The sequence below is a fragment of the Dicentrarchus labrax genome, unplaced genomic scaffold, assembly GCF_905237075.1.
Source record: "Dicentrarchus labrax unplaced genomic scaffold, dlabrax2021, whole genome shotgun sequence".
NCBI classification, from domain to species: Eukaryota; Metazoa; Chordata; class Actinopteri; family Moronidae; genus Dicentrarchus; species Dicentrarchus labrax.
Genome location: NW_026136722.1, coordinates 19,113,168 through 19,134,544, shown reverse-complemented (window position 1 = coordinate 19,134,544; position 21,377 = coordinate 19,113,168). Strand labels below are relative to the sequence as shown.

The window sequence follows — 21,377 nt, the reverse complement described above, 5'->3', positions numbered from 1 at the left end:
ACATTTTATCACTAGTACACTGTATATAAATAACACTGAAGGCTGTCGGGTTGGGAAACCACTTCCCCCTCCTCCTTAGAACAGTAAATTCCAGCCAAGAAGGGAAGCAGGAAGAGCATATAGCCAAAATATGAGACATCCAACGCACCAGGCGGAGACCGACAGTGCTCAAGGCCACGAGTTCCTTCCTCATTCACTCCACGTTACAGTCCGCACATAAAACATGTGATTATCTCTCTTTGTCAGAGCTGAAACATACTTTTTTTTTATTACCCTGCTTTTTATTAAATAGACCAAAGACAGCTTCTTGTTATATGATCATTTATTTGTTCATTTCTCCGTGAGGTAAACACAGCCACCACCACGCGGGTTATACAATAAAAGTTGTGCAATAAAACTTACTTTGATGCCCCAAACCTCCTCTAGCGAAGACAAAACCCGGACGCTCCCGGAAACAGCTACAACACCCCCTTCTAAAAGGATTGAGAGTGTGACGACCCACCCTCCGTCTTCCTGTTCCTGTTTGTGTGGCTGTTTTCTGTGCAGGTACTTTAGTGGGCGGGCAGAGGGTTGTCAGGAAATTGGACAAACCTGAGGCCTCTGTGCCATGGTCCTTTAAAAACCCTCTGGGAGCTCAGTACTCTCTCTCTCTCTCTCTCCTCCCTGAGACAACTATCTGGTGTTTGGGTTTGACGGTTTGATTGTGTTGCTGCATCTTAATACAACACAGCACTCATACACTTCTCCACTCATGCACATCAATAAGATTAAGATTAGATAAATGTTGTCTGTGTGTTGATCCTGAGTTCAGTACTTTACTTTAAGTGTACATTTGAGGTACTCAAGTATTTCCATTTAATCCTTCAACTCCACCTTTATCTGATAATAGTGAATGATGTATTGATTAATGGGTAAAAGTTTTCCCTCAACCTCTGAGAATACAGTCATTCTCATGTATTTGCATATAACTGAGACTATATCTGATATATGTGACATGTCCATATATGTAGTAAACCTTTTTTTAAAATATCAGCTCATTATAAATCAAAATAACCACATATTATTTCATAATTATGAATAAGAAAAGTGTTTTAATGTATGTAATCACATGTAAACTGAGGTGTGTGATACACGTTGTGGCTCCACGGTTAACAGCGGTGTAAAGTTTTTGCTAACCTACTAAAGATAAGAAATTATGATCATTCATATATAAGGACATCATTATATTTAGAATGAAAATTGAGCCAACTCCATTTCATTTTCTTAAAAACTATATTGTACAATTAGTCCAAATCTCCCAGGAGTACAGTGGAGGTCATCCTTAACAAGATTACATTTGAATATTCAGTTAACCTACTAAAGAGAAAGAAAATATGATCATTCAAATATAAATACATTTTAATTATGAAAATTGAGCAGACCTTCCCTTTAATTATCAAAAAAAAAAAAAACAGCACATTAAAATCAGTATAAATCTTACATAGTTTTTTTATGTTATTGTAATTCTGTAGTTCTGTAGTTTATTTAAGAACAGGATCTATAAGGCCACCCTAATAACTCTACTGTAGGCACAACATCGGCCTGTACGACCCTCTGACTGATGGATCACTGTGCAGCTGCTCAGGAAAGAAACCCAACGCCAGCGCTGTGATTAGAAACAGTCTCAAAATGAAAGTAAAAAACACAACTTCACTTCCCAACGCCTGAAGTTTCTCACAAGAAGCAGAAGAGCGAACCTCCTGTACTCCCGGAGGAACCTGAAGAGAGGTATGTGCACACACAGATTATTGTTATTTATTATTTCTTTATCCTTAAACCGTAAACTCAAAGTACACAACGAGCCCAATAACACTGATCTCTGTGGACTGAGTGCGCAGGGATTTATATAAGGAAAACACACACAATGAACAATAACTGTACTCTCATATATTGTAGCCTCACCAGAATCCCTTCACACACCGCTGGTCTTGTGTTGGTGATACTCGAACAGTTTATGTATAATTAATTTATGTTATACTGAATGTATTTGTAGGAATTGGGCTGATATTTATTGGGGGAAATAATCAATAACTCTTTTGTGCTGTAGTGCCATCACATTCACTGCATGCATCACTGCCCCCCCCTCCTGGTGGTGATACTACAACACACAGTTTGTCTTCAATTCCTTTTCTCAAAATAAAGAGTAGAGCGAACCAAATTCAGTCCACATTAACCACCTGGAGATCCCATGGACGCCACCAGGTTTTTAGTTAAACATTTAAGAATTTTAATCAGGCTGTCTCCTTGAACAAACTCAGACACACAGTCAGTATTATATGTCGTTGTGGAGGTGGAGAGAGAGGTGTGGGGAAGGCTTGTGAGAGCAGCCAGGTGAGGTGATTATATCAGCTGGTACTCATGGAGTTATCACACTCCTCTCTCTAAAGACAGTAGTGTGCTGGACCTCGAGGCCGACACACACAGAAGAGACAAGCAGAGCAAGCCTCGGAGGACTTTGAAGTTGTATGATTAGTGTGTACGGCTGAAAGAAATAAAGTTGTCTTGTTTACTAAGCTCTGTTGGTGGTCCTTGTGCTGAGACAACCCTCGGTAGTAGGGTAGTTCATTACATTCTAAAACCAAAGAAATATTGTTTCTGAAATTATTTGTGATTGTTTTTGTTCCAGGAAAAATCACTTTTGGTTCTAATTTACCAAATCTGACCATGAAAGCAATATCCCAAAATATGATGGTGAACATAGTCTCACAGAGAGAAGAAGCCATGTTTAAGTCTGGTTGCACTTTCCTGTATTGTTTTATTAGATTCTCTTTAAGCTGATAAATCTCTCTGTTGGACAGCGATACTGACGCTAACATGCAGTACCAGTGGCCTGAAGATGACGACTTTGATCTGCCCACTGGGGTACTACGCCTGGACCTCCCTGAGCCAGTTAGTGGTAGGAGGTACATCATGTACCACGGCACCTGCAGGAAGACAGTTAAATCCATCCTGGCCTCAGGGTTTCGGCTGTCTGAAGACGGGATGCTCGGCCGCGGCGTCTACCTCAGCAGAGACCTGGACAAAGCCAGCCGCTATCCCCTCGATCACTGTGAGTCTGACAAGGTCGTCATTAAGGTTATTGTTGATGTGGGTAAAGTGAAAGCCATCAATTATCAAGGCCACCCGCTTCAGACAACCTGGCATGACGACGGCTACGACACCGCCTGGGTGCCGCCAAAGTGTGGAATGGTGCCGAGCGGATTGGAGGAGGATTGTGTCTGGGATCCCCGTCGAATCCAGATTATTGGTACCATCCACCCACACCAGGTCCAGGCCTCCGGTGGATCCCTGTGAGTATCACGAACCACTTTATTTTACAGAATATTGTATATTTATTGCATTCGGGTACGATATTCGTGTTTTTTGTATGTGTGTGTGTGTTTGTTCTCCCAGGTTTCTTTTCATAACTGAAGCTTCTCTCAAAATGTTTGATCAAGATGATTTTCTTGACTTTCATACATTTATATCACCACAGTTGCATTTTATTTACCTTTTAATTTGAGTTTCTTTGCATGGAATCCTTCTGAAGTCTTGACACTAATAAACCTCTCTCCTGCAGTGAGTATCAGTGGGTTGAAGATGACTTCAAACTACCTGCTGGAGTAGGTCGATTGGATCTCCCTGAAGTAGTTAGTGATAAAACGTATGTCATGTACCACGGCACCTGCTGGAAGAATGTTTTATCCATCCTGAAAAAAGGATTTCGCCCGTCTGAAGAAGGGATGCTCGGCCGTGGCGTCTACCTCAGCAGAGACCTGAAGAAAGCTAGCCGCTATCCGATGGATCATCATGAGTCTGACAGGGTCGTCATTAAGGTTAAGGTCGACGTTGGGAAAGTGATCGCCATCAAACTAAAAAAACACATTTTTAAGAAGACCTGGCATAACCACGACTACGACACCGCCTGGATGCTGCTAAAGAGTAGAACAGGGAAGAGCGGTTTGGAGAGGATTTGTGTCTGGGATCCCCGTCGAATCACGGTCATCGATACAATCACACCACGCCCAGTCAGTTAGTCTCATTTATTTTATACGTTCAAATGTAGTTTTATATATTTGGATTAAAAGTCAGTGACGTTGCATGTTGTTACTGTGTCTCTGTAACCTGGAGAATAAATGTGTCATAACTCTGAGCTTCTGTTTGGTGTTGTTGACAGTGTGATGAGTATATTTTTTAGAGATATTAGTCTCTGCAGACAGTTTAATACAATGGAGGCGAATAAATACATTCATCTTTGATCCTGTAATATGAATCATTTAAAGGAATAGTTCAACTGTTTGCAGTCACTTCCTGGAGTTAAGATATAGTTCAGCACATAATCCCCCATACATTTTTATATTTGTACACTTCTTGGTTTGATCCTGACTGGCCGGAAGGTGTGTATTATTATATCATTATCTTCAGTTCATCTTTATTTATTTATCTTGTACTCTTTGGCAGGTATAATAAAAATGAATTTCCCTTCATTCAAAAACAATAAAACAATCACAAGGCTTACAGTGGAATGCTGTAATCAAGTCATAAAACAATGTGAGAAGTGAAATGTAAGTCAAAGATCGGACACAATTTCATGTAAAAGTTCCTCCGGACGCCTGAAGTTTCTTATAAAAAGAAGAGCGAACTCACAGCCGTTACTCTCGGAGGAACCTGGAGAAAGGTATGTGCACACAGTTTGTTTCATCTCTAAGTCTGCAGTTTTACAGAGACCTGTATGGAAGAGACATATATACGTTTTACTAAATGTTTGTATGTTTTATCTGAAACAGGAAATATTATATATGACAGCAAATCCACATACAGTGTCCTTAGTTTTTATGTGTATCAAAGCAGCAATCCATTCAACAGAACAGTGTATAATTACAATACACAGCTGAATAAAGAGTAATCTTTATACGGATTTATTATATTTAATATAGCGAAAACACTCCAGGAAGTCTTTGGCAGCTCTGAACAGTTACATTTGTTAGACAGGTAAAGCCCCCTGAGGCAAATGTGTGATTTGTGAATTTGGGATTTATAAATAAGATTGACTGGATTTGATGAGACAGTTTAAAGTCTCCTGTCACCTGACCTAGTAAAACAGGCTAATCTCTCTCCTGCAGTGGGGATCAGTGGGCTGAAGAGGACGTCAAACTACCTGCTGGAGTAGGTCGATTGGATCTCTCTGAGCCAGTTAGTGGTCAAACGTATGTCATGTACCAAAGCACCACCGGCCAGAACACCCAATCCATCCAGGTCTCAGGATTTAGCAAGTCTGCAGACGGGAGGCTCAGCCGCAGCGTCTACCTCAGCAGAAACTTGGAGAAAACTTGTTGCTATCCAATTAATCACCCTGAGTCTGACAAGGTCGTCATTAAGGTTCAGGTCAACGTTCAACGTCGAATCCAGACTATTACTACTTTCCAAACAACGCCCAGTCAGTTAGTCTTGTGGTGCATACGGCTACAAATGAGCTCATTTATTTTATACGTCCAAATGTAGTTTTATATATTTGGATAAAAAGTCAGTGACATTGCATTTTGTTACTGTGTCTCTGTAACCTGGAGAATAAATGCTTCATATTAACTCTGAGCTTCTGTTTGGTTATGTTATGGAGTTACAATGGAAATAAATGATTCCCTCCAGAACTATATGTAACATTTAAGTCCATATAAACAGTAAACTTTAAAGGCATACTATGTAGTTTTCCGGTTTTGTCAAACAGCTACCCCTAGAGTCACTGCGGAGTACTAGTATTTAACGTTAACTGTCGTAAATACCACTCACCAGAGCCGTCTCTTTATACGGCTCTGCGTCTCTGCACTCACGGCCTGATCCCCTCCCCCCCGTACACCGGTACATGTTCAGTAGGATGGAAGCATCGGACATCGAACAGGCAAAGATAGACTCCGAAGATGTCTACTGACCAGGTAACGTCTGAGTGAATGCCTGCTAGTGTCTTCCATTGAGGCTGCTTCTTATGTCGCTGATGTATGTGACGTCGCGCCGTAAAGCATCCCTCTCCTGCTTTGCTATCGGGATGATTCACTACACAAAGCCCTCCATAACCAGGCTCCTTCCTACCTCACTGACCTGCTCCATCGCCACAATCCATCCCGCAGCCTCCGCTCATCTGAAGCAAACCTCCTGACTCCTCCACCCCTGACCAAGCACCAAACCTGGGGCGACAGAGCGTTCTCTGTAGCTGCCCCCTCCCTCTGGAACTCTCTCCCCAAACACATCCGTGACTGTACCGACCTTCCAACATTCAAATCACTGACAAAAACACACCTTTTTAAAATTGCTTTTAATGTTTAGCTTAGTCTGATGTGTTTTCAATGTTTTACTATTTGATGTTGTTTTGCTGCTTTTATGTTTTTATGTAAAGTGTCTTTGAGTATTTAGAAAAGCGCTTATAAATAAAATGTATTATTATTATTATACTACGAGTTTGTGTACCATCGAAATGACTTCGAAGCTGTTATATTAAGGTAAAAATCTTGCATAGTGTGCCTTTAAATTTTAGATGTCAGATCATTATCAAATTCGAACAGTTATAGTAATGTGTATAATGATCTTCCATAGATCCTGTGGTTATGTAATACACATTGTTAACTCCAGGTGGCGCAGTCAATAATGTTTGGTATTTTTACATCATGATTATACAACAGTACAAGTACCCTATTAACCCTTCCTGTACAGGCACTGTGCTGCATTTCAACCCATTTATTCTACTTAAAAAATACAAATACATGAACTTGTCGGTGCTCCCTGTAATGTAACTGTTTGGCATTTTTCACTACAGTTTGGATTTCAGGGCTTCACCTGCACAGGAAACGGGTCAGACCAGGCAGGTTAGAGCAACTTACAGCGATAATCTAGTTCTTGGTTTGATCCTGACTGGCCGGAAGGTTTTCATTATTCTTTAATAACAGCTGCAACACATTCTCTTCAGTTCATCTTTATGAAACTGCACCTTCTTATACTCGTTGGGCAGGTATGATAACAAAATGTTCTCTTCCTTCAAAAACAATAAAACAATGACAAGGCTTACAGTGGAATGCTGCTGGAACATGTTGACAGGTGACACTAGCTTGTTGTTAGGTAAGCCCTGAACACAACTCTGGTTATGTTTTTATTACATTTATGGGGCAAATTATATTAATTGTTCTGTTTATTTGAAGGCAATCATCAACATAAACATACAACAATCAGCTAAGTAAGTTAATACACAACTACGTTAGGATTGTTTACAAAAACTCAAATTCAAAGACCAGAAAACCTTTCAGATTTGGCGGTTTAGGGCACAACCAGAATGGAGGAAGTAACGTTCCCGTTTACAGCGAGGGGCAGGTGAGATTTAAGGGATTTGGGAATGTCTTTCCAAGTTTAGCCACAGACCGATGACTGTAGTGAACTGCTTTAAACTGAATAAAAGAGGAGGCGTGGATACTTAAAAGGAGTTGGTGGCATCAGGAGGTTTTTAATGATTACGTATATATTTGTATATTAAGGCTCAGGATATCCTTTAAAGGTGTTTTTGCATATAAAATCACTAACTTGCACATAATGCATAACTAACCCTAATAGGGGAAGGCTGGAATGTAACACAAGTTCAATGTTCACGCCTGCATATATAAAGCCTTAAAATCACAGATCAATGCTGATGCTGCTTGGCAGGACAGAAACCCAACGTCACCGCTGTGTTGACCACACCCAAATAAAATCTGACTCTAAACAAAAGTCACAAAACAACGTGAGAGGTGAAATGAAAGTGAAAGTTTGGATACAACTTCATGGAAAAGTTCCTCCCAACACCTGAAGTTTCTTATAAAAAGAAGAACGAACTCACAGCCGTCACTCTCGGAGGAACCTGGAGAAAGGTATGTGCTTACAGTTTGTTTCATCTCTAAGTCTGCAGTTTTACAGAGACCCATATGGAAGAGACATATATACATTTTACTAAATGTTTATATGTTTTATCTGAAATGTGAAATATTATATATGACAGTAAATCCACAAACAATATCCTTCGTTTTTATGAACATAGTAACGGCTGTTAACGTTAGCATATTAGCATTGTTACAGTCGTGGTAGAATACTTTGTAGTGTGTGTTTATCGAGGTTAACCACATCCAGAACTTAAAATGAACTTTAATATTAGTGTTCAAGGATTCAACGCTGATAAATCTCTCTGTTGGACAGCGATACTGATACCAACATGGAGTATCAGTGGCCTGAAGATGACTTTGATCTGCCCTATGGGGTACTGCGCCTGGACCTCCCCGAGCCAGTTAGTGGTCAAACGTATGTCATGTACCATGGCACCTGCAGGACAAAAGCTCGATCCATCCTGGCCTTAGGATTTCGCCAGTCTGAAGACGGCATGCTTGGCCGCGGCGTCTACCTCAGCAGAAACGTGGAGAAAGCTCATCGCTATCCGATGGATCACCATGAGTCTGACAGGGTCGTCATTAAGGTTAAGGTCAACGTGGGGAAAGTGAAAGCCATCGATTATCAAGGCCACCCGCTTCAGAAGACCTGGCACAGCCACGGCTACGACACCGCCTGGGTGCCGCCCGACTGTGGGATGGTGAAGAGCGGATTGGAGGAAAATTGTGTCTGGGATCCGAATCGAATCCAGATTATTGATACCATCCAACCACACCAGGTCAGTTGGTTTGGTGGTGCATATGGCTACATGTGAGCTCATTTATTTTATACGTTCTAATGTATTTTTATATATTTGGATAAAAAGTCAGTGACGTTGCATTTTGTTACTGTGTCTCTGTAACCTGGAGAATAAATCATCATATTAACTCTGAGCTTCTGGTTGGTTTTGTTGACAGTGTGATGAGTATATTTTATTAAAGCAACACCACCTAAGATTTGGTATTCGCGCCTCAAGTCTTAATACTACTGTGGTAAATATGGACAGCTGGACATTTGCTCTGACTGCATCACTTAAGATCAAAAACTAGCAACTAGTCCAGGAGCAAGAAGGTCAGCTTGTTGTCTGTCTGCAGCCTTTTATAACAACTGGTAAAGCTTTTACGCTCCATCAGGAAACTCCAACAGGAAACTCCAACAATCACAGAGAGTTGAGGCGTTGCAGCCGGACGACATCAGAGAGAAAACCAGAAAACATTTTCTCCATAAAATATGATCCAGTTTCACCAAAATCACTGACGTAGTCGGTGGTTTGTGATTTACTGCCATAAAGCCAAAAGTTACCATTCACCCTGTTACAACTCAGTGTAGCACCAGAATGATTTTAAAGGTAGAAAAGTTACGTAATGCAGCTTTAAGTACAAATTTAAGACACTGTTAGTTTACCTGAGTATTCTGTTTTAATGCCACGTTTTAATTCTACTCCAAATTCAAATTTAAAGGTTTTTTACATTGTGTTATTATAGATGTTATGTTATGTTATGTTATGGAGATATAGTGGAAATAAATGATTCCCCCCAGAACTATATGTGACATTTAAATCCATATAAACAGTAAACTAGGTTTTAAATGTCAGATCATTATAAATTTCGAACAGTTATTGTAATGTGTGTAATGATCTTCCATAGATCCTGTGGTTGTGTAATACACGTTGTTAACTCCAGGTGGCGCAGTCAATAATGTTTGGTATTTTTACATCATGATTATACAACAGTACAAGTACTCAATTAACCCTTCGTGCACAGGCTCTGTGCTGCATTTCAACCCATTTATTTTACTTAAAAAATACAAATACATGAACTTGTCGGTGCTCCCTGTAATGTAACTGTTTGGCATTTTTCACTACAGTTTGGATTTCAGGGCTTCACCTGAACAGGAAACAGGTCAGACAAGGCAGGTTAGAGCAACTTACAGCGATAATCTCCTTCTTGGTTTGATCCTGACTGATTTATTAACAATTATATTAATTGTTATGTTTATTTGACAAGGCAATCATCAACATGATGCTGCTTGGCAGGACAGAAACCCAATGTCACCGCTGTGTTGACCACACCCAAATAAAATCTGACTGTAAATCAAAGTCACAAAACAATGTGAGAGGTGAAATGAGAGTGAAAGTTTGGATACAACTTCATGGAAAAGTTCCTCCCAACACCTGAAGTTTCTTATAAAAAGAAGAGCGAACTCACAGCCGTCACTCTCGGAGGAACCTGGAGAAAGGTATGTGCTTACAGTTTGTTTCATCTCTAAGTCTGTAGTTTTACAGAGACCCATATGGAAGAGATATATATACATTTTACTAAATGTTTTATTTGAAATGTGAAATATTATATATGACAGCAAATCCACAAACAATATCCTTCGTTTTTATGAACATAGTAACGGCTGTTAATGTTAGCATATTACGAGGTTAACCACATCCAGAACTTAAAATGAACTTTAATATTAGTGTTCAAGGATTCAAGGTTAATTTGATGTTGAAATTCAAATATAGTTACTTTAATGCTACATAAAGTAAAAATGGATTAATAAGTCACAAAAATAGAAAATATCACTACTTTGTATGATGAAGTGCTGAGGAAGAATTTATCATTCTCACAACCCCTGTTTACGTCTGGTTGCACATTCCTGTATTGTTTTATTAGATTGTCTTTAAGCTGATAAATCTCTCTGTTGGACAGCGATACTGACAACATGCAGTACCAGTGGCCTGAAGATGACTTGGATCTGCCCAGTGGGGTACTGCGCCTGGACCTCCCTGAGCCAGTTAGTGATGGGAGGTACATCATGTACCACGGCACCACAAAGAAGAACGCTCAATCCATCCTGGCCTCGGGGTTTCGCCAGTCTGGTGAAGGTGGGATGCTCGGCCGCGGCATCTACCTCAGCAGAGACCTGGAGAAAGCCAGCCGCTATCCCCTCGATCACCCTGAGTCTGACAGGGTCGTCATTAAGGTTATTGTCGATGTGGGTAAAGTGATCGCCATCAATCGTCAAGGCCACCCGCTTCAGAAGACCTGGCATGACCACGGATACGACACCGCCTGGGTGCCGCCAAAGTGTGGAATGGTGCCGAGCGGATTGGAGGAGGATTGTGTCTGGGATCCCAGATCGGTAATCCACCCACCCAGATCCCCCTCCGGGGGTTACCCAGTCAATGTCTTCGGTGGATACTGACGGGTGCCAGTGGATACCATGTCGAGGCCTCCGGTGGATCCCCGTGAGTACCACAAACCGCTTTATTTTACAGAATATTGTATATTTATTGCATTTGGCTACAATACTTGTGTTTCTTGTATGTGTGTGTGTGTGTTTATTCTCCCAGGTTTCTTTTCCTAAGTGAAGCTTCACTCAAAATGTTTCCTCAAGATGATTTTCTTGACTTTTATACATTGATATAGCCACAGTGGCATTTTATTTACCTTTAATTCAAACCCTAACCCCTCCGGATGTTAGAGAAGTAAATAATAACTAATAAACCTCTCTCCTACAGTGAGTATCAGTGGGTTGAAGATGACTTCGAACTACCTGCCGGAGTAGGTCGATTGGATCTCCCTGAGCCAGTTAGTGGTAAAACGTATGTCATGTACCACGGCACCACCAGGCAGAACGCCCAATCTATCAAGGCCTCAGGGTTTCGCCAGTCTGCAGACGGGATGCTCGGCAGGGGCGTCTATCTCAGCAGAGACCTGGAGAAAGCCAGCCACTATCCCATTGATCACCCTGAGTCTGACAGGGTCGTCATTAAGGTTCAGGTCAACGTGGGTAAAGTGATCACCATCAAACGTCAAGGCCACCCGCTTCAGAAGACCTGGCATGACCACGGATACGACACCGCCTGGGTGCCACCAAAGTGTGGAATGGTGCCGAGCGGTTTGGAGGAGAATTGTGTCTGGGATCCCCAGTCAAATCCAGATTCTTAAAACTTTTTCAAACCACGCCAGGTCAGATGTGTTTGGTGGTGCATACGGCTACAGATGAGCTTATTTATTGTATACGTTCAAATGTATTTTAATATATTTGGATAAAAAGTCAGTGACCTTGCATTTTGTTACTGTGCCTCTGTAACCTGGAGAATAAATCATCATATTAACTCTGAGCTTCTGTTTGGTTTTGTTGACAGTGTGACTAGTATATTTTGTTAATAATATAAGTATAAGTATCTTATAAAAGACCAGCTACTACAATGATAACCTGATTAATGCTGTAATAATTTTGTTGTCGAGGTGCTGTTTGGCCAGACACACACACACACACACACACACGACAGCACCAAGAAATGTAAAGAAAATCAAAATTTCTCCAAAATCTAATTAAACATTAAAGGCTCAGGATCCTCTCTCGATACTGACATCTGACTCATCTGATATATGACCAATATAGTCCTAATCTCCGTCACTGTGTTACTTATGGATGGAGTTAAAGTGGAAATAGATTATATATAATATAATATAATTATTCTCCGGGACCCCCTGGTATCCTCTCAAGGACCCCCCCCCCCACGTTATTATCAACCTGTGTTCCCTTCCCTGACTTTAAATTGAAAACAGTGAATATACTCAGTAATATATAATGTATATCATAATATACTCTCAGCCAGAGGCCATGTATGCACTCTCATTCAATATGTGTTCATAAATATCAACAGTATAAGAGGCGTTTTGATAATTACCGTATATATATATTTAAATTCAACAAACACATTATATAAATACTGTAACCAGAACTATATGTGACATTTAAGTCCATATAAATAGTAAACTTCAGTTTTAAATGTCAGGTCATTATAAAATCAAACAGTTATTGTAATGTGATCCTGTGGTTGTGAAATACACATTGTTAACTCCAGGTGGCGCAGTGGATCCACTCTCAATATGCAGGTACTGGATCAATGAATCATCCACAGGTATGAATGAATGCACCCTGTTTAAATTTAAATGATTTCACATTATTAATTCATATATTCACGTCATCATCTATGTATGGAGACATAAATCTGCATGAGATAGTATCAGATAGACGTTATTGATCCCACACTGGGGAGAATCTAGAATGAAACATATAATTAAAATAGAAGAAAAAGAGATTGAGAGCTTTTTATATACAGACATAGAATAATTGGGGGGGGTCTACAGCTGGTTCAGTAGGATCCTCTCTATGGTCTTCATCAGGTGAGAGGTTACTGGAACCACACAGGAGGTTTTCCACAGGACCAGACTGAGGCTCTGGTTGAAGATGTGCAGGACTGAGCTCCTTCCTCACGTGGTCAGCTGTTAGGGGGGAGGTTGGGGGGGGGGGTTGGAGGTGACGCCTGTTGAGGGAGATAGGGGGAGGGGGGAACTAGAGTAGAGAGGTGTGAGGAGGGAGGTGTTAATGTCTCATATAAAGTTAAAAAGCCCAGAAAACTAATAACTAAATAAATAAATAATGATTGAAATAATAATTTCAGGACTTTAGACCAACCAAAAAACATTTTTATCGCATTAAATATGATCTTTAGGTGGAAATGGGTTCAACTCTCTCCAGGTCAGTGAGTTGGTTATTGATTATTTTCCTCCATTCATTATTAAACTCTCCCTCTTTTCTTCTGTGTCTGATCTGAAACCAGTTTATGGAAACCAGTAAGCAGTTTCTGGCATAAAAATGTGACTTCACGGTGAGTTCAGGGACCTTTAAGACCCTGGGAAATGTTTTAAACAGAAGTAAAGTCAACTCATTATAACCTGCAATCTGAAATCACAACTTTGAGGCTTTGAACTGTAAACATATGTGAAAAATACGGATTGAGGAGCTACGTGACCTCTGCACCACGGAGACCAGAAACAGGACAGGATTTAGAGTCTGAACGAGGATGGAGAGAGCAGAAAGAAAGCAGAAAGAGAGGGCAAGAGGAGTGCAAGGAGGAGAAATCACGTCTATTTATAGATGTTCATTCAATTAGATCACTGGCACTTCTCTGCAATATGCATGAAATCAGACTAATGTGGTGGAAAAGTGTATTAGAATCAGCAGTGATGGAGCAGATTCATTCAACTGTAGAGTGTGTGTGTGTGTGTGTGTGTGTGTGTGTGTGTGTGTGTGTGTGTGTGTGTGTGTTGTGTGTGTGTTAGCTGCCTGGCTGAAGACATATAATGTGTGTGTGAAAGGTTAGTTATATATAAGGACAGTTATATTTACATATATTTCATTATATCTCCCGTCAGCAGAGTGGTCAGACACATGAGGAGAGGGTATACTTTATTTGACATTTATCAATTTATTCAATTTTTCAACAAAAACAATCTAATTATTTGTTCAAATTGCATCTAAAAGTTCAATAAATGGGCTGTTTAACTGGATAAATGCACAACATGCGAAACAGATGTTAAACAAACTACATTATAGTGCTGCCCAAAGTGTGGCCCGTGGGCCAAAGTTGTTCCTCCATAAAGTTTGGCCCTCCAGATGTTTATAGCGAAGAAATAATAGAAAGATAATTAAAAAATAATAATTATAATATAAAAGACTGTTTTCAGAATCAGAAATACTTGATTGATTCTATTATATTTATTTTTATGGCTTTATATAATTTATTATCCTCATTAATATGCAGTTTAACTCAACTGTTGACTCGTTAATGGCCACATGAGGGCCTCTGTGTCCCCTCTGCCAAACCTCTCTCCTCATTTCAAGCCTGTGCCAAAATCCCTCCCTCCTTCCTCCCTCCCTCCCTCCCTCTCTCCTCCTCCTCCTCCTCCTCCTCCTCTCTGCCTGCCAGTAGCCCCTCTCAGGCCGCGCAGGGGAGCATTCACACCCCGCTGTCGGCGCTTGGCGGATGGGGCTCTCAGCTTGAGGCGGAGGGAGGGAGGAGGAGAGAAGATGAACGGTAACCCGTGCGCCCGCAGGCTGGCCCGGCGCTCCAAGTCCGCCCTGCTGGTCGCCGCTCTGGCCGTCCTGCTGGTCCAGACTCTCATCGTGTGGAACTTTAGCAGCCTGGACTCCGCTGGCGGGGACGGAGGCGCCAGGAGCCGGGAGAAGAGAGAGGAGCGAGCCGGGGCGCTCAACAAAGCCGACAGGGAGCTCCCGCGGAGGGGGCTGCGGAGGAAGGGCGACCCGCCGCCGCCGCTCGGAAAGGCGGCCGTTCGGCACAAGCTGCAGGCGGTAGGTTTGAATGATATCTGCGTTCATGTTGTCAGGTGATGTGTGAGTTTATTTTTACACCTGTGCTTCCTCCACCGACTGGAAAATGAGCGTTTGTCCCCGAGGGGAAGCGCATGGTCGCCACAGAGAAGATGCTGCTGAGCGGCTGCAGCTGCTCGCCTGTTGTTTTGGCATTTGCATCAACACAGTTGGCCCCTTCCGTCCCTGCGTGGAGGAAAGGGGTCGGTGGACCAAACTGCATGTCAAAATCCGCCCATTTAAGGTGTCGATTAGTGGGCAGTAATCCAGGTAAACGGCAGCTCGCCCCCCCGTACAGCGACTGTTCAGGTGACTGTGAGCATCCAGTGAACTGAACAATATAACAACTTGAAGCTTGAATCAATTTGTTTGTTTCACCGCTTTCTTGTCCTGAGCTACCGATCAGCATGAACAGACCAAATATTGATTTTTACTGAAGTAAGAGCCGATTTATTGATAATATCGGTGCCGAATGTAAGACTGACACAATTATTGTCCAAAACTATCTTTAGTATTGATCTTCCTTGTACGTCCGTTTGTGTGAAATCAAGCGCGGGTATAATTGTGTGTTTTGTTAACGGAGTTCGGTGTGACTCCACTGACAGCAGCAGCAGGCGCCTGCACAGCGTCATTTTCGTTACTTTTAATATAAAAGGTCAACATGTTTTCACGAATCTCTTAATTCTAAACCTTAACAGCCATTTCAGCTTTTCATATTAATATAAAGGGGTGTGTAATAAGTAGTGTAGCTGAACTGTAGGGGATTAAAACTGTTTAATGTAACTCTGGATTTGTGATTTAGGGGTTTAATTAAAAACCAGTATCTTGGTGATATCAAGAGACACCTCAGGAAACTGGGAAATGACTAAGCCAATTTTTATTAATGGAAAGTGGTCCCCTTCGATATTAGCTTGTAAAAATATGATTAATTAAAAGGGGAAACATCATGTTGCTTTCCAGATCAAAGCTGGAACTCTTGTTGTTTGATTTAAGTGTAAACCCTCCAATGTGTCACCTGCACAGTGCACACAGATATGTGATGATGTGGAGGAGATTGCACAGTGTTTTTGTGTCTTTGTTTCTATACCTGGTGGGATCCAGGTGTTCTCACTCTGTTAAGACATGAATGTACTGTACTCAGTGTGTGTGTGTGTGTGTGTGTGTGTGTGTGTGTGTGAGAGTGTGAGAGAGAGAGAGAGAGACGTGGGCTGTATTGCAGGCATCCATTTTTACGTCCTTTCATTACAGTTAACCGGATACTCTGTGATCTTCCCTATGTATGTGTGTGTGTGTGTGTGTGTGTGTGTGTGTGTGTGAGAGAGCGGTGATATGTCCTGACAGTTATTGGCTTTTAAAACAGTGGAGATGCATGCCAGCACTTTTTTATAGAAAGGGGGAGTCTGGGAGGTGCAGAGAGATTTAAAAAAAAAAAAAAAACAAGAGGAGAGAAAATTGGATGAACTGAAACAAAAGGCAGGCGGTGAGGAAGGTCGATGTGAGAGCTAAATGAGTAATTAGAGAGATCTGAGGACGTGGCTGAGCGGGGAAATAACTACAGGCTGTTAATTAGCCAGTGAGGATTGTTGAGCACCAGGATGATGTTGAATCAGAACTACTGAGACAATATTTTGCTCCTGTATTCATCTTTTAATTTGACTGTTTGTTCTAACTGGCGATGCACCGATATCTTGACTGACGTCGTCCCATCGGTGAATAAAAACCGATATCAGTGTCCGATGTTTGTTGAAGCACTCGCACAGATTTGCACAAAAACTGGATTCCGACGTATCCGGGAAAAGCTGGAAATTTAGAGACTAGTTTTGACCAAAAATCCTGGAAGTAATCGATCAGATCAGATTGGATCAGATCGGCTACATAAAGCTCAGGATTAACTGTATTCTGAGTGACGTTAATTTAATGCTCTTTGTAAACTTATATAAGTTAATATTATTATCTCTCTGTCGCCTCCAGGATGAAGGAAGATGAAGTTTTTGTAAAATCAAATTCTACTTGATTTTGAAATGTTACTTATTACTAGCCTAGTGTCGTCCTGTATTGTCAAGAAAATGAAAAATCAGTTGAGTAATTGATTCGTCTTTAATGAACCATAAGTTAAAAAAACAACAGTTTTGAAATGTGATTACTGTAAAACTGACAGTTTATATAACAGACAGAGCTTCTGGGTTCTTAAACCTGCATTCTCTGTAACAGCCAGCAGGGGGCGACTCCACTGGTTGCAATATAAACTGATACCGTTCAATCTTATGGATAAATGAGTCGACTTCTCAGTTGATTTATGAGCTCAGTAAACAGTTTCCTGATGAATTTCTGGTCTCAGTCTCTAGTTTCAGTCTTCTTCCATACAGCATGATGTTCATTTAGTAACTGATGGTCCCATTTAGAGTAAAACAGACCATAAAGCAGGGTATGCTTTAGGGCGGGGCTACCTTGTGATTGACAGCTCATTCTCAGTGAGTCCGTCCAGCTCAACACACCAAACTCAGATCAAACTGTCAAACAGTGCTGATCAGATATGGATCCAGATTCTGTTGTTGACTATTTCTCTCCTCAAATCTGTTCACAAACACATTTTACTGTTTATCTGGAGAACCAGATCAATCGTACAGAAACATTTTCTGTTTCTGTTTTATGCTGCAGCAACATTTTAGTGAATCTGAAAGTGATTAACTGTGTGTAAGAGTGTGCGTGTGTGTGTGTAGGGTGTCTGTGTGTGTGTGTGTGTGTGTGTGTGTGTGTGTGTGAAGCTGTGTGTTTATTGATGGGAGGAAGGATCCTATTTCCAATAAAAGACTGGACATCACTGGAAGGAGCACAATAAAAACTGTAACATCCCTCACCTATACACTGTGTGTGTGTGTGTGTGTGTGTGTGTGTGTGTGTGTGTGTGTGTGTATCATACCGTAGCACCCCATGTGTGTACTGACTGTTGATGTCCAGTCGAGTGTGTTTACAGCAGTCCTGGATGGCGCCACGGTTGCACAACTCTCACATTCATCACACCTTTTAGGGGACACACACACACACACACACACACACACACACACAGCTGATTCACATCCTAACAGCCAGGTTAGATCAGATTAGAGGATTGGTTAGGATCAGGTTTCTCTGATGGGATTTATACTTTTTAATCTAGTTTAGATTGTTCAATAATCCCTAAATACTCTGTGTGTGTGTGTGTGTGTGTGTGTGTGTGTGTGTGTGTGTGTGTGTGTGTGTGAGGACCAATTTTAGACCTTATCACAGAACTTTTGGGGAATGGTTGGGATTGTAGCTGAGATGTTTTTTGGAGCTCAAAGCACCAAAAAATAACATTTCTTTCCAGAAGTCTTCTCCTTATATGGTCGTTGTGTAATTTAAATGATCCAGTATTTCTCCTTCTGATGGTGAATAAGGTTGATATCATTCAGACTTCTACAGGAGCAGTAACCATCGTCTCACAGTCTCACAGCTCGTGGTAAAATAAGATAAATAAGTTATAAATTGATAATATAAAAATGTTCACGTTAAGAGATAAAAAGCTGGAGGAAGTTCACAGATGATTGACAAGCTGATTATAGGACATTCATTTTTTATTTTTTATTTAAAACATCTCTTTGTTGTCTTTTAGAAAAAGGAAGACATTAAGGTAAATAACAAACATAACCAGTTACAAAACTAAGAGCTTGAACAAACCAAAACAAGATAAACAAATGGAAAATATAAAGTTTATAATTTACATTTTATTCAAAAGGGGAGAAAAAGAAAACCGGTCCCGTCATCATGGTTCTAAAGTACGATCCTAGAAATAAAATACAAATAAAAAGATGACAATAAAATAGATTTAACAGGTGTAACAATTGTGTTTAATGAAAGCTATAGTAGAAACTAGATTAAATAGATTAATACAAAACAATAAAATCTGTAAGAAGGATAAAACAGAATAAAGTAACTGTTAAAATAAATTAATATTTTACATGGAAATAAAATAAAGTGAATAATTATTAATTCTGTGTTTGTAAGAATGAAGAAATATGTGATTTATTTTTTAAAAACAACATATTTATTGTTTACAGATTAAATGCACTAAAGCTCATCAAATAATAAATAATAAAATAAAAATGACTGATATATCTATGTATGTGATTCTGCATGAAGCTTAACAATAAGGAATATTTTATCAAATATTTTAAGCAAAAAGGGAAATAAATTAAGTAAAAAATAGAAACAAAAAGTGTCTGCAATAAATCCAAAAGAGGAAATATGTGATTAATAATTAAATATAATATCATGTAGCGCCCACACACACACACACACACACGCTGCCACGTTTTGGCGATTAACGTTAAAGCTGCTTTATGGTTGTTGTTTTTTTTTTCTATTTTCTTTGAGATAATTCTCACAGAATCTGGCCGTAGATGGATTTAAATCCTCGCTGTAATCCCGGGTCGTCCTGCAGTCCCGGGTTTCATAGCACCTCCCCGTCCCTCACAATCGTCCATTTAGCTTCACTTCCTGTCCATCTGGCTCTGTTTTTCCTTTTGTCTCGCCGGCTCTATTTTCAGCATTTTGTTTAGACACTTCGTTTCCTTCGGGAGACGACTGTCTTCTTCTCTTTGTTTTGTTTTTTCAGTCTTGAGCGTTTTGTGATCCTCGTTAGCGTCTCAGTTTTTGTTCTCTTCCTTCTTATTTGGAGACGAGGGAGATAATGACCATCAGAGGCAATTATGGGTTTGATGGTGTGAAGACAAATTCCTCCACGTTAATATATTTATATAAATTCATGTTTATGTGAACCTGCTTTATGACAGACGTCTGGTGGTTTTATCCCAACATAATGAGACGTTTAAGTCATGATGACCAATAATCTGGAGTTTGAGGAAACGTTACTGAGCCTCACATCATGTCTGTTATTTGTACCTCACAGGCAGTGCGCCATGAATGTAGACGAGAGGAGGAATTCCTCTAGCGCCACCCTCAGGACAAACAACGGCTATAGGACAGTGGTTTTTAAACTGCAGTATGGTGGCCAAACATTAACAGTTTACATAACAGACAAAGCTTCAGGGTCTGTGAACTGTCTTAAACCTGCATTCTCTGTAAAGGCCAGCAGGGGGCAGCTCCATTGGTTGCAATAACACAGTGATCCCATACAGTCTTATGGAGAAATGAGCCGACTTCGCAGTTGATTTATGAGTTCAGTAAACAGTTTCTTGATGAGTTTCTGGTCTCAGTCTCTAGTTTCAGTCTTCTTCCATACAGCATGATGTTCATTTAGTAACTGATGGTTCCATTTAGTAGGGCTGAGCGATTTTATCGATCCTGCGATATATATCGATATTTTTTTTCCCCAGAAAGTATAGATTTTTCAGCCGTGAGTATCGATACATTAAGTCCCATTCAAATCCCCCGTGTTCCGCCTGGCACTCTGCTCGCTGCACATTTCCCCCCGTTCGCTTTGCAGGAAGAGCAATTAGGTCAGCCAGCCACTAGTGTCGCTGAAGAGCATTTCTAGCAAGTTACCCGTCTAGATACTCCCTTTACACCAGAGATACTCATTGTGCGGCTCGTGAGCCACATGCGGCTCGTCAAACTTTAATTGGTGGCTCGCATGGTAGCTTATAACAATATGGTAACACAGCCAATAATTCTTTTCAAATGTGCTACATAAAGATACAGTGAACACTGCACTGCATTATACTTCTCCTTTCACCTTAATTAGTGGTGTTTCTTAAAGGGGGCACTGTCAAACCTGGCAATGCAGCCCGCTTATGGCATTGTTTACACTTGACTGCAGTGCACGCTTGCAGCAAGGTTACGTTTGCTCCGCTGCAGGCACAAAATGGATCGATTTCTAATAAAAAAAAGGGTGAAAACCAGCACAAAAACCGAACGGACAGACACACAGCGTTGTAACGAATAGTGAGGAAAAAGAGTCTGAGGAAGCAGCGAAAATCAACATGAAGACGCGGAGAGGGGACGAGCAGGCAAACGTCACGTGTTCCCAGTAAAAAACGAAAGGTACGAGGCATACAAGATGAGCACAGGAAATTTCAAGAGAAGTGGATGGACAAATTCTTATTCGTTCTTAACTGAAAATGTATTGGCTGTGTCTTTTTTTTGTGGGATGTCCAATTTATATGTAGAAATGCACATTTGCAAAGGTGACTTGGTATGTTGTTGTAAAAGTTGCTCTCCCCTTGATTTTGCTCTGCCAATGTGGCTCTTGTGAAAAAAATAGTGAGGATCAC

General features: G+C 40.7%; 2 protein-coding genes and 1 pseudogene across 2 annotated transcripts in view; all 3 read left to right on the top strand.

Annotated features, from left to right (window-relative positions):
* The first annotated feature begins 1,627 nt into the window (after nucleotides 1-1,627).
* Nucleotides 1,628-4,249, top strand: LOC127356699 (uncharacterized). Its single transcript, XM_051388693.1, has 3 exons — nucleotides 1,628-1,767; nucleotides 2,838-3,329; nucleotides 3,599-4,249. The coding sequence occupies exons 2-3, from the start codon at nucleotides 2,854-2,856 to the stop codon at nucleotides 4,053-4,055; spliced, it is 933 nt and encodes a 310-aa protein (XP_051244653.1). The 5' UTR covers nucleotides 1,628-1,767; nucleotides 2,838-2,853; the 3' UTR covers nucleotides 4,056-4,249.
* A 5,788-nt stretch (nucleotides 4,250-10,037) lies between these two features.
* On the top strand, nucleotides 10,038-12,067 carry LOC127356783 (uncharacterized; annotated as a pseudogene).
* A 2,110-nt stretch (nucleotides 12,068-14,177) lies between these two features.
* Nucleotides 14,178-21,377, top strand: part of LOC127356616 (xylosyltransferase 1-like) — a 31,986-nt gene continuing 24,786 nt past the window's right edge. Inside the window, exon 1 of the mRNA XM_051388529.1 lies at nucleotides 14,178-15,108. Within this exon, the coding sequence (XP_051244489.1) occupies nucleotides 14,593-15,108 (516 nt within the window). The 5' untranslated portion in view covers nucleotides 14,178-14,592. The remainder of the gene's footprint in view (nucleotides 15,109-21,377) is intronic.

Bases quoted from the DNA above. Each gene is read 5' to 3' on its own strand.
- LOC127356699 (XM_051388693.1), top strand. From the start codon at position 2,854: ATGCAGTACCAGTGGCCTGAAGATGACGACTTTGATCTGCCCACTGGG. The intron at 3,330-3,598 runs GTGAGTATCACG...TCTCTCCTGCAG, and splicing joins CAGGCCTCCGGTGGATCCCT to TGAGTATCAGTGGGTTGAAG.